At 41.7% G+C, this 13337-nt stretch overlaps 1 protein-coding gene across 1 annotated transcript; it reads left to right on the top strand.

Moving 5' to 3' along the window:
- The first annotated feature begins 1935 nt into the window (after nucleotides 1-1935).
- Nucleotides 1936-13161, top strand: plg (plasminogen). Its single transcript, XM_070987666.1, has 19 exons — nucleotides 1936-1984; nucleotides 3700-3835; nucleotides 3914-4020; nucleotides 4432-4546; nucleotides 4633-4772; nucleotides 5199-5319; nucleotides 5428-5546; nucleotides 5948-6110; nucleotides 6843-6967; nucleotides 7192-7351; nucleotides 8276-8466; nucleotides 8553-8701; nucleotides 8840-8933; nucleotides 10319-10433; nucleotides 11010-11084; nucleotides 11172-11312; nucleotides 11890-11996; nucleotides 12448-12593; nucleotides 13000-13161. The coding sequence occupies exons 1-19, from the start codon at nucleotides 1936-1938 to the stop codon at nucleotides 13159-13161; spliced, it is 2415 nt and encodes an 804-aa protein (XP_070843767.1).
- The last annotated feature ends 176 nt before the right edge of the window (nucleotides 13162-13337 follow it).

Here is a 13337-nt window from a genome sequence, read left to right as displayed (position 1 = left end):
ATCTGACTCATCAGAATTACTCCAATCATATCATGCCGGATGATCGCCATTCATCACTGTGCTCTATTGAACACAAATCATCCACTGACGCTCAAACGTTTATTGTAATCGTGGATACCATCATCAATAGCTCCATTATGCTTCCCATCCTTGACACTGTTATCGACTTCGCGGTTCATCCGTTTGTCCTCACTTTCTTTTCACATGCACCAACACTGGCGTGTCTTTTGTCAGTATTATCCACCTCTCTCTCATTGTTTGCTCAGGTGAAGTTGAAGAGGTGATTGAATATTTTTTAAACATGCAGCTCCTCAAGGTTGGGGATCAATAGCACCCTCTGCAGGCCATCACTGTGTATTACATGGACTGCTATAAAGGAAACCAGTACAGGAGCACTGTCTGGGTTTTTGATACTGTTTTTTAAATTGAAGTGAGACAAAACACAACAGGTGATGCTGAGTGAGACAAGCTTTACAAAGTAGAAATACTCAGACGAGAGGGCATGTGTTGGTGTGCAGATCAGTTTGTGTGGGCTCACAGATTCCTTATAGAAAGGAAGCACTTACAGATGGTAAAAATTAAAGTAGAATGCATAAATAAAATGATAAAATAAGGTGTGCTGTAACTGCTTATTATTTGACTATTATTGATTTAATTAATCCTATTTTCATGATGTTTACAGCAATGCTTTTATATTAACACTGAATTGAGGTGAATTAGCACGAAGCTCTGCAGTGATATTTCGACCAGCGACTTTACTGTTTTTGCTTGTTCTCACAGTCATTTTTCAGCTGCAGCAGGCAGCTGCTTTCAATGAAAACCTCTAAAAATCAAGTCCACACTACCTGCCAAGACACAGCGCAACAAGCAACAAGCAGGTGAACATAGTGGAGCCTGTAGCAGCAAAAGAGTCAGATACTTCCACTGTCATGCCAAAAACTGTGGAAAAACATGTGTGCTGGAGGTGCAAATAAGTACATAATAGTATAATGATATATACTATTCTATGTATATATTAATAATAGTCATGGTGTGATACCTGTGACTGCAGAGGTCATATTTTCTAATTGGTAGCTAACCAGACTTTTGCCGTCAGGGTTTCAGGTTATTTGGACTGAAAGCGGTTTAAGTTGTTTAGAAAGTGGAGCAGCAGCAGTTCCTCTGTCCAACCGTCCACTGACGAGTCTAAAGTAGCTTGTTTTGTAATCACATATTTGCAGTTGAGGACATTGGTCCCTTTTAGCTGAAGATTAACTACATATATTGATCTCCTTTAATCTAGATCACATAGTATTCAGCAGTAGAATGAGAATCAGGTCTGTACTACATTCTAACACACGCACATGCACGACCATTAAAGATAACCCCCTACCTGTAACATTTACTTAAAATGTCAATGATAACGCCACTCAGGACATATAAGCATGCTCAGGGCGGACAGAAATTCCAGTGAAGGGATGAAGGAAAGAATTGGCATGTTGATAAGAAACAAAAGGTCACATGATATCAAAAGAGGTCAAAGCTCAGGAGCAGTTTCCTAAATCTGTCATAGCGGCAGAAAAGCAACAGAGTAGCTGAAGAAGCCTGTGGGTGCATCCCAGCAGAGACCAGCAGCCTCCCAGTTCTTCCCCTGCTCTCCAACTGGTGGCATTTCATAACTGGACCAAGGTAAGAATCAAACATCACGTTATTATTTTACCATATTCAACACAGGACAGAGAGGATAAAACTCTGTGATGCTACGATGCAACATTTTCCAAAATCTCCCTTAAACAAGGTTTTTGACCTGTAGCTCTTTTGCCGTCCTTGTCGGGCCAATGATTGACTAATGATGTCCTGTTTGTCTTCCCAACATGCTAAAAGGAGCCGAATTATATACCAGGAGATACCTCGGTAGGTTAGTCGACAATGAGCTGCTAGTATAAGGGCCTCACCATGGACCTGAACAAGCTAGCTTTCCTTCTGGGAGCCCTGCTCTGCACTGGTAAGATGTGACGTCTTTAATCTTTAATGATACTTATGAACCGCTGTACAGCTGTGTAACCGCGATAGAACACAAAAAGACCAACAAAACTTGGCTTCACTGAGACTACAACCCTGTTCAAGTTAGCTAGAGGTTTTGTCGAGGCTGTCTTCATCGAGTCACGTAAGGATGCATCAAGAGACAAATCTGGATGCACTTAAATCTGATTTTGTTCACTTTGCATCTAGTTTATATAATTTACAGGTGTCCCAATCAATGGGAAGCAGAGTCGGACAGAGACAGGCTGAAAATTATCTATCCAGTGACACAAAAAACATGTGTCTGTCTGAACCAACAGTTCATCTTATTCTTGTAAATCACGTTTTGTTCTGTTGGTTTCTCAGAAGTCACATTAAGTTCTTTACACTATGGAGTTTAATTTGGTCATTGATTGACTTTTGAGTTGCTGAACATTTCCAGTGTAGTCGGCCACATGCGTGTTTGAGTCTGTTTCACTGCTGCCACTAACAAGTTGAAACCTACCTCTTATCCTAAAATATCACCCACGGTGTACCACAGGGTTCAATCTTAGGTCCCGTTCTTTTTGTGCATTTGCCTTAATTTGACTCTACAGTAATTGTTATGCAGATTATTAACGTCTGTTCCAGATAGCAAAACCTTTATGAAGACACGTCTGACAGTTGTTCTGTGGGTCCAGCTGAACCTCTTTAAATGTCCAGAGAGACTCTTGGGGCATGGTATCAAGTCTTGAGGCAATAGGTAGACGTTTCAGAATATACGCATCTGACCGAGAGTTATATAAGAAGAATGATACCACTTTAATGTCTGAAGCTATATGTGGAAAATGATTAGCTTAGCTTATCTACAAAGTTGAATGACGTTAAAACTACATCATGTGTTTTAGTGTTTTCTTACCGCGTTGTGTGTTTGGTGTGTGGTACTCACCTGTGAACAGTTCAAGGTCTCTCTCACAATGTTTGTCATTTCAATCAAATTAGTCAACCCTGGTTTCTCCACACAGCGTCACAGACTGAGTGACACTGTCGCACTGTTGCTCAATTCCCAGTTGTGTTGCGTGTCACAAACCTCACATTTCATCATTAGAAAAGCAAATGCTTCTAAAATAATCAAAACATTTGTTTCCAATCCCAGAACGTTCATCAACTTCTGAATCTGAAGCCTATAAAATATTTAATTATGTTAATCAGGACCTACAGGGGAAACAGCCTCTTAATGCCATCGACTGTTATTAATAATTTAGTCTTTAAATCGCTGCTAATTCAAGGTAATTAGGCCAAATTAAATCACAAATGAGGAAAATCAGCATTAATGTTTTATTATCTCTTCCATTTGGTGCTGTAAACAGATGTTTGTTTATGTGTGTGTACAGTATGTGTGTTCATTAGTGGTTTCTTCTTTTGTTCCATCTTATTTTAAAAATTAGATAAAAGTTCTTATTTCATTTTATTTGATACTCTGCTGGATTACCTCTATTACTTAATATTTTACTTTAATATTTATTTATATACTTAAAATTTCACATCAGATCTTGAATTTTGTTAATTTTAATCATTTGAAAACATGCTGATTTCAACTTGCCTGACACCTGATTTGGATGACAGCCATTCCTTCATGCTCTGAATGAATGAATGAATGAATGAATGAATAATTAATGTACTGAATGACAATGAATTGATGATATTCTCTGGTTTAAGTTGGTGGTACTGAGGTGGACGGCTACTCCAAAACTGAAGGAGCGTGGATCCTCTCGTTGAACAAAAGACAGTACTCAGTGAACACTGTGGCTGAGTGCGCCACCAAATGTGACACTGAAACAATCTTCACCTGCAGGTAAGTTCACAGTTTTGAAATCCAACCCGTGCATTTAAGGCTCGGGGTCCCAACCTGACGCCTGCACTGTCTTCACAGGTCTTTCATATATAACGAAAAGGACCAAGAGTGCTGGACAGCAGCGGCAAACTCTAAAACAGAGACCATCCTGCGCAGAAGCAGCACAGCTTTATATCAGAAAAACGGCAAGTCCTTTTGCTTTGTTCCAGAAGTGTGGTGCCCTTTCTTTGTCTCCTATGAATACTCAAAGGTCTGAAGAGTGTTCCTACTGCTCCAGTTTAGAGTTTGCATGGTATTTTTTAGCCTCCATTACGTTGTGGTTAATGTTTGGCCCGTGTTGCATGGTCAGTGATGTTTGGACTGCGTCTGCAAACACAGCGAGGAGGTGACGCACGTTCAACAATACTGTGACTCAGATTTTGTGGATGAAACATCACTTGAGTGGGATCAGATCAATGATTCACTTAGAGATTAATTCTATCATATACAGTGAACATGTCAACAAGAAGTCCCGCTAAACAGCAGCTGATTTTACTCAATGATCAAACGTGCTGATAGTGTCCTTTGGTGTGTGTTGTGGTTTTTGTCTCATCTAGGATACCTCCTGGAGTGTGTCAATGGAATAGGAACAGATTACAGAGGAACAAAGACCAAATCAAAGTCCGGAAAGACGTGTCAGACATGGGAAGCAAAATACCCACACAGGCCCAAGTGTGTATTCACCTGAAACAATGTCAATGCACATATTACACCATGTCTTATTACACCTTTTCATGACATTAATGCATCTGCTGCAGCATCACACCAGAGAGCCACCCCCGAGCAGACCTGGAGTCTAACTTCTGCAGAAACCCTGATGGAGACAACGGGGGACCCTGGTGTTACACCACCGACCCCAACACCCGCTGGGAACACTGCAACGTATCGAGCTGCACAGGTAAAAACTGATTGATTTCTCATCCTCCATCCTCCTGATTGCCAGCTGTTTCATGGTCCACCGCCTAATTTGAGTGTCCAAATTATTCTGAAGTGTTTGTATTGAATTTACACTTATCTCTAGAAGACCAGCCGTAATTTTAATTTGACCTATACTTTATGACCAAATACCTGCAAAATTAATGACATTGCCATCAGGGAGATTCCCTGAAGTCCCCCTGAGCCTCAGTTGTACATAAAGTAGAAAAACCCCAACAAGATTTGTGACATTGTGTTGCTTCTCTGTACAGTTTCCATATAGGTGATACATTTCTCCGCATATACAGCGCACAACAAATACATTCACATGTACTGTAGTCGTGAAGTAAATGGAAAGGCAGACCAATGCAGCAGGTAGTGTGAAGTGTCTGTGCTTGTTCCTCTGCAGAGGAGTGCATACACTGCAGCGGCGAGGACTACAGAGGGAAAATCTCCACCACAGAAAACGGCTTCACCTGCCAACGCTGGGACTCCCAGAAGCCTCACAACCATGGCTACAACCCCAGCGCGTAAGACTCCAGAGCAGCACATCAATCCATCAATCAACCACAAAGCAGAATTGAATAAATAAAGCACATTTTGTTGCTTTGCCTAATGATTCATGTGTTTTTCTCTAGTCTTCCAGAGAAGTACCTGGAGGAGAACTACTGCAGAAACCCAGATGGGGACCCCCGACCCTGGTGCTTCACCACCAGCCCATCAAAACGATGGGACTTCTGCTCTATACCCCGCTGCAGTAAGTTTTCTGTCCTGTAGCACCTTGTACCTGCTCAAGCTTCTATCGCTGAGAGGACAGGTGTGGAATTGTGGGGAAATTTCACTAAATGCATTACAACACATATTACTGCAGCTTTTATGAACTGAAGAAAACATGTACACTCACCCGTTAACGAAGTGAGTTCAATCCCACATTTGCTCGAACTTGTAGACGTGCCCTTGAGCAAGATGTTTAACCCCTTCCTGCAGCAGGACCATTGAAGTGGCAAACTGACCTGAGGGACCAAAGAAAATACTGTATTTAAAAAACATGAAAAAGCACACAAATTGACAAATTTTACAATATTTCAAACATTGCTGCTTCTTGATTAGTTTTTACTGTAAGTTCAACGATCAGTGTGTCTCATCTTCTGTGCTCAGCGTCCGAGCCTCCCACCATCGTCCCAGAGGTGACCTGTGCCACCGGCGAAGGTGCACTGTACCGCGGTACAATGGCTGTGACGGAGTCTGGCAAAACGTGCCAGAGCTGGTCAGCTCAGACGCCACAAAAGCACAACCGCACACCGGACAACTACCCCTGCAAGTAAGAGCTACTGTGACGGAAAAACATTTCATTTCATATATATACGGTAAATTTACGGTCTCTTTCATTCTCAATGTTTTTCTCAAATCCATTTTCTGTTGTATGCTAACTGCATAGCACCAAACAGCAGACAAGACAAAGTTAGCGTCTGGTTGAAGAAGTGCAACATATAGCTGCCAAAGAGAGATATCTGTCTCAGGAGTTTGTGGAGACCAAACCAAGCTTTTGGCATAGCCGACTACAGAACAAGCCAAATTCCATCCAGAAATCTCTCACTTTAAAAGATGTCTCTGCCTTATTGGTTGATGTATGACATGACACCACTTAGGATTGTTAACAAATCACAAAGAGTTACATCTCAGGTCGGTGTGAATCTAATGGAATAGGCAGAACAACTTAAAATAAAATATCAGCCTTTGTAGTTGGTTAGTCTGTTGTTGCCACTATCACTGTCGCTCAGTAAATGTTCCTTTATGAGAGGATCGAACTGGTGAACTGCCCATAAAAACTGAAATTCCATTCAATTAATTGTTGCTTTGTCAACAAGACAAATGTTGAATTTACGAGAACTTGGTGCTTAATCGATGGCTTCATTGTTTCCAAGACTATCATTAACTGTATCTTCCACTATGCACCACTGACAGGTGGAAAGCAGAAGCAAAATCCAGAGCATGCTGTTGTTGTTGCATTTGCCTGTGATCATCACCATTTTTGCTATCTCTTGATTACCAGAGGCCTAGATAACAACTACTGTCGTAACCCCGACAATGAGAGGATGCCCTGGTGTTACACCACTGACCCTGAAACCCGCTGGGAGTACTGCAGAGTGCCGAGCTGCGGGGACGGAGCTGGACCAGGTATGACAGTAACGGAAGATGATGATGATGAAAAACAGGTTTAAAAACAGCTGTTAATGTCAGCGGTGATGGATCTGCAAGTTGTTATCAGGGTCATTGATAGCACTTGGGGCATTAGCGTTCCTGGATAACGACCCCTCAGAGGTTAAACCCACTTGCATGAATAATCTGACTCCAGATCTACGCATCACTGATTCAGCCTGATTTTTTGTCTCTTGCTGCAGGTGAGCCAGTGATCCCCCCCGAAGAGGAAGACTGTTACGAGGGGGACGGGACGAGTTACCGTGGCATAACATCAGAGACCATCAGTGGGAAGAGATGTCAAAGCTGGAGCTCCATGACTCCTCACAGCCATAGGAAAACTCCACAGGCGTTCCCCAACGCGTGAGTGTCATCATCATGTCCACTAAAATATTTTACATTGAAAAATGCAGACTTGACCCTTTATTACATTAATATTTAATGAACACCAGTGCGACATTTTGATGGCAAATAATGACCCTCATCTGATCATCTAGGATGCAAATCCAGGATAAACCAGGTTAAATTCTGTATTTTTCTTACCATCAGCTAATCACATTAAAAAAGACCAAATGCAGCGATCGTCCTCTTTTTGCTAAAACACCATTGTCCGTCTGTTTTAGCTAATTACTTAGTTTAAAGATTTACACCTTCTGTGGGAACCATTGGGCTTCACCAGTCTGTCTGTAGCTTTACAATATTAATAATAACAATAAAGAATATGGCCACACTTACTGTTTTAAGTCCTGCAGAAGCAAACATGGAAGTGGCTTAAACCTGCATTCTTTGTAATGACCAGTAGGGGGCCACTCCACTGGTTGCAAAAGGGCATCTGTTTGTATGGAAGCTTATGAGAAAATGAACCGACTTTTCACTTTATTTATTACATAAGAGAACGATTTCTAATGAGTTTATGGTCTCAAACACTAGTTTACAGTCTTCTTCAACACAGTGTGATGTTCATGCTGGAAATGATGGTTCCATTTAGAGTGAAATAAAATGGATACCTTGTGATTGACAAGTCGCTACCACAGCGTGTCCTCGGGTCCCCAGTCAGATCCAATCAGAATACAGATGTAGCAATGCATGTCCGACCCAGCTCCACCCTCAGGTCCAAATATGGTCACTTCTGGCTCCATAAAACACCAGCAACACAGCCCTAGCGGTATTTGAAATATTGTACTGAACATTAGTTCCTTTCCTGGTTTAATTCCAGGAGTTAGATGCAGAATCTTGTGTGATATTAGTACCTGCTGTCTTGAAGTTCTGGGTTTTCTCTGTCAACAGGGACCTCAGGAGGAATCTGTGCAGGAACCCTGATGGAGACCGAGCTCCCTGGTGTTACACTACGGACCCCAGAGTTCGATGGGAGTACTGCAACTTGGAGAAATGCCCCACCAATCCTTCAGGAACTGCACCCCCTGTCCCTGCTAAACCCCAGCCCCCCACCACCGCCACCCAGACACCACCACAGAAAGGTACAATGTTCAACTTTTTGAATGTGTGCTTGTCAGTTTCTTTAATTCTGTATTCACCTGCTGTTTTTTTTCTGTTGCTGTGTCAGACTGTAAGGTTGGAAATGGGGAGTCATACCGGGGTCCAACCTCCATCACCCTTCTGGGGGTGACCTGCCAGGCCTGGAGTTCTCAGAGTCCTCATCAACACAACAGCTTCACCCCACAAAGTCACCCCACCAAGGGCTTGGAGGGCAATGTGAGTGTGTAGCTCTATAAACCACAATGGACTGATGACGTTTCACTCTGGATTTAACAAACATATTAAAGTTAAAATCTGGTAAATCATTAGATTTGTTTCAGGTTCATTAATTCTGTCCTTGTGTTTTACCGTCAGAGCTGCAGAAACCCTGATAATGATGTGAACGGGCCGTGGTGTTACACGACTGACAGGAACAAGAAATGGGACTACTGTCAGATCCCTGATTGTGGTATGTGAACACTGTTCGTTTGTAGAACATTGAACTTTTCAACGACTCTCCCTGCGTGGCCAGACAAATGGTGACATCAAAATATTGAATGCTCTTCCATTAAATTCAATACAAACATTGATGGTCCCAGACGATGCGTCCTTGTCATCTGTTGCCACCAACAGGCTGAAATGTTCACCTGTAGAATAAGTAAACAAATCCTTTGAGTCGGATTGAAACATTAGCATGCTAATAAATCAATAACACCTAAATATTAGCATTTTACAATCCTAATTGACTGCATGTTATCATGCTAATGTTAGCAGTCCGAGATGCGAAACAGTTCTTACCATAAATCTCATGTGCTTTATACTTTGTGTTTGCATGTTAGTATGCTAATATGCATGTCAACATTTTAGTTGTTAGCATGCTATGATACACTACAGAGCAGAAACAATTACTCGTAAGATTGATTAGTTGATCAACAGAAAATTAATCATTGGCTGTTTTGATTAGTTAATCATTAGCATTTTTTAAGCAATAATGCTATAAATGTACTGCTTTCACCTTCCTACATGCATTTGCTGGTTTGTTTAGTCGACAAGATGTTTAAACCAGAGTCACATTCCTTGTATGTGCACACATACTTGGCCAATAAAGCTGATTCTGAGATTTAACTATTGCTAAGCCTTGTGGCTTTACCAGCTTCTGCATGACCATTACATATGATAAACGTCTTGGTTGCAACAGAACAGGATGCAGGCCTTACCTTGTGGGGCAGCTGGATACGTGATATTACACATCACGTGAGAACATCTGGTGCATCAGGTGAGACCTTACCTGAACCCGGTGTACTCAGTTAGGTCACGCCAGCCCCGCTCAGTCTGGTCCTCTTCTCAGGTTAAAAACACAGGACTGAGCTCAGTTGTTTTCAGTTCAGAAACCAAAAAACAGGGTCATTCATTGTCCATCACTGTCTCAACTCATTAACTCCCTCGTGCGTCTCTTTCGCTGGGAAGAGAAGACTGAGGACATGGTCACATGAAGCAACACCCACCTTCTGAAAGCTTGGCAAACAGTCCAAAATGACAAACTGTGACGGTAAAACTTTGATGACAGTCAATAGAATCTCTTTGGCTTTTGGACCGTTGGTCAGACAAAATAAGCAAATTGAGGACATCACCTTTGGCCGAGAGAAACTGTGGCCAGGAATGTTACTGTCTCCTGACACTGTGTAGACTAAATGATCAGTCAGTTAATCAAGATGTATCAGACATTTTTGTCCATCCATCAATTTAATTATTCATACTGACCACCAGCCTCACAGGCTGCAGGCGAGGCCGTCAACTTTCAGTCTTGATAAGTTTCCCCTAATTTGTTCAATTCATGTTTTTGTTTTTTTTTAGCTGGACTGAAGTGTGGTACACCCGTCACCAAACCCAAGCGCTGTTTTGGTCGTATTGTGGGAGGCTGCGTGTCCAAACCTCACTCCTGGCCCTGGCAAATCAGCCTCCGCACCAAGTGAGTCCAACAACACTAAAATCTAATTCCATTTGCAGAATATGAAGAAGATTTAAGTGAGATCTGGTTTTTAGCATGTTGGCAGACATTCTTTGTCTCTAAAAGGTAATTAACCGATAACGTTTGCAGATTAAACATCGTTCCTATCATGCAGAGGAGGGAATATTTTTTCATCCAGGTGGTTAGAGGAGTCCTTGAGGCAATGGTTTTTAATCAAATTTCGGGCTGTAAATCTTTTAGAGAAACAGGATTGATAGTGACAGCGTGGTATTCAGATCAAAATGGATTTTAATCTGTAAAATAAAACCCATTTTTCTCTGAATATGACCCTTGTTTCTTATCAAAGTGTTACAATCCAAGGATCTCTGAGGGCGATATGTTTTATTTATTTATTTTTCTGTCATTTTTTTTCTTTTACTTCTTACGTCTGCCATGTCTGTGTTCTGTATCTCCCCTGAAATCAAGATGCTGCATCTCCAGGGCTTTATCTGCAAATTTTGAAATTATATCTGATATTAAAAAAGGTTTTATAATCTCAGGTGTTTATTCTGAACTACATTTCTGTGTGTCTTCCAGCACGGGAGTTCATTTCTGTGGAGGAACTCTGATTGATGCTCAGTGGGTCCTCACGGCTGCTCACTGCCTGGAGAGGTCAGTTAAAAGCATGTAAACATCAAATTGTGCGATAACACAAGCACTGGATGGTGTGCGTGTTTCTAAATGTGTTGCGTCCCGCAGGTCCAAACGGCCTTCGGCCTACAAGGTTCTCCTGGGAATCCATACAGAGAGAGCCAACGAGGCATCGAAACAAGAGAGGAACCTGGAGAAACTGGTGCTGGGACCCAACGGAGCCGACATCGCTCTGCTCAAACTGCAGAGGTGAGCACTGACTGAAGTCCCAGTACTCACAGTCATAATGATACTGATGAGTACAGTTTTTCTTTGTTCACTTATTGCTACTCAGTGATGGAAAGTAGCATTTAGAGTAAAGTACATTTACTAAAGTAATGAAAATGACTTTAGGTGCTTAACAAATTGACTGGGAACAGAAAGTCGTACAAAGGCACAATTTTCAACCAGATCGTGCAGCTAGCGTTAGCTTATTTAGTTAGCTAGCTACAGTTGATAAAATAAACTTACGTCTGTCAAACCAGTTAGCGGTTACATGTTAGAAGCTGGCTTTTGTTTGTCTGAAACCAAACAACCATTGTTTTTAAAATGACTGAGAATATCGAGAATAAATCGACTCAGTTTATGCTATTTTATCAACTGTAGCTAGCTAACTAATCGAGCTAACGCTAGCTACATGATCTGGTTGAAAATGATGCCTTCGCTCAAACAAAATGAGCTGTTTGAAGACAATTTGAGCCATGTGCCATGTGGTGTTTTAGAGAGTAAATTATTAATCAGTTTTTCAATTGAAACTGATGTTCCATGTGTGCGTTTGTGTTTTCAGTCCCGCACTAATAAATGACAAAGTCCTGCCAGCCTGTCTGCCAGAGAAGGACTTCACTGTTCCCAGCGGAACCGAGTGTTATGTTACTGGATGGGGTGAAACTCAAGGTACAGTAATTAAGACATTTTAGTCGCTCTCAAAGTTTGAGGGTAAAGATTTAAAAACCTCCAGTGACCTCCATTTTCCAGCAATGTCTTTATTGATTTTGTAGAAGACTGTGAAGCACTAAAAGTGCCAAAAAACATGAATTATCCTTTATTGATGGAGTTATTTAAGTCAAAATTGATGTATTTGATCAGATTTGTTGCTTTTTTTAAATAAACATACATTGAGCTGGATGGTGAAAACAATCAGGGAGTGTACCTTTAAATGAGATATTTAGAAGTTAAATATGTTCTAGTATAATTGAATATTTGATAACCCTAACCCTAATACATTGGATGTGTAGAGAAAAGGTGGCAATAAAAAGCCACCAAATATTTCCAAACTGTGATGCAGCACCTCCTCAAAATTGAGGAAGAGGAGGATGGTGGATGACTGCAGAGAGGTGTGTTGCAGGTACGGGAGGAGAAGGCGTCCTGAAGGAAACCGGTTTCCCCGTGATCGAGAACAAGATCTGCAATCGTCCGTCCTACCTGAACGGCAGAGTCAGAGACCACGAGATGTGTGCTGGAAACATCGAGGGAGGAACAGATAGCTGCCAGGTTTGAAAAACCCTAAAAATACACAAACTGGAGGATATTTTGGAAAACTTCCTGGAAAAAAGCTAGCAGCTCGAGGCTACGTTAGCCGCTACAAGCATAACGCTCCCATTGTGGGAAATGTAGGCGCCAGGTTTTGACAAAGGAAGCTGCATGCAATAAAAAAGACGATATCTCTGGTCCAGCAGTGCAACGCTAAATCAGTTCTTTTAACTACTACTACTACTACTACAAAAAAAAAAAAAAAAAAAAAATCTATAAAATATTAGCTTGTTCAAGTACCTGAACCTGCTCTTGTTCCTGCTCTGCTGGTGTTTTCCAGCCATGTTTTGGCAGCGGTAGAAGTGAAAAACATCCATCTTGAAAATACATTCTGCTTCATGTATGTTTGTGCTCTTCCTCCTTGCAGGGCGACAGCGGTGGTCCTCTGGTGTGTAATTCACAGAACAGGTTCGTCCTGCAGGGTGTGACATCATGGGGTCTGGGATGCGCCAACGCCATGAAACCTGGCGTCTACGCTCGAGTGTCCAAGTTTGTCGACTGGATCGACAAAACCATCAAGGCCAATTAAAAAACATCCACCTTTAACAAATACAGTTGCAGAAAGTCAGCGTTCATTGTGCTTTTTAAAGAGAGTTTAACGTGTGTTTGTAGCGTGGTGTCATCTGATGTCCGGCGTTTTGTCCCCTCTGGTGGAGCGTTAGAAGCAGATCATGTTCCTGCTGTTCGGGATGTAAAGCTGTGTTG

This window comes from Chaetodon trifascialis, chromosome 19 (genome assembly GCF_039877785.1).
Source record: "Chaetodon trifascialis isolate fChaTrf1 chromosome 19, fChaTrf1.hap1, whole genome shotgun sequence".
Lineage (NCBI taxonomy): Eukaryota > Metazoa > Chordata > Actinopteri > Chaetodontiformes > Chaetodontidae > Chaetodon > Chaetodon trifascialis.
Note: the sequence above shows the minus strand (reverse complement) of the source record. Positions and strands in the feature narration are given on the sequence as shown.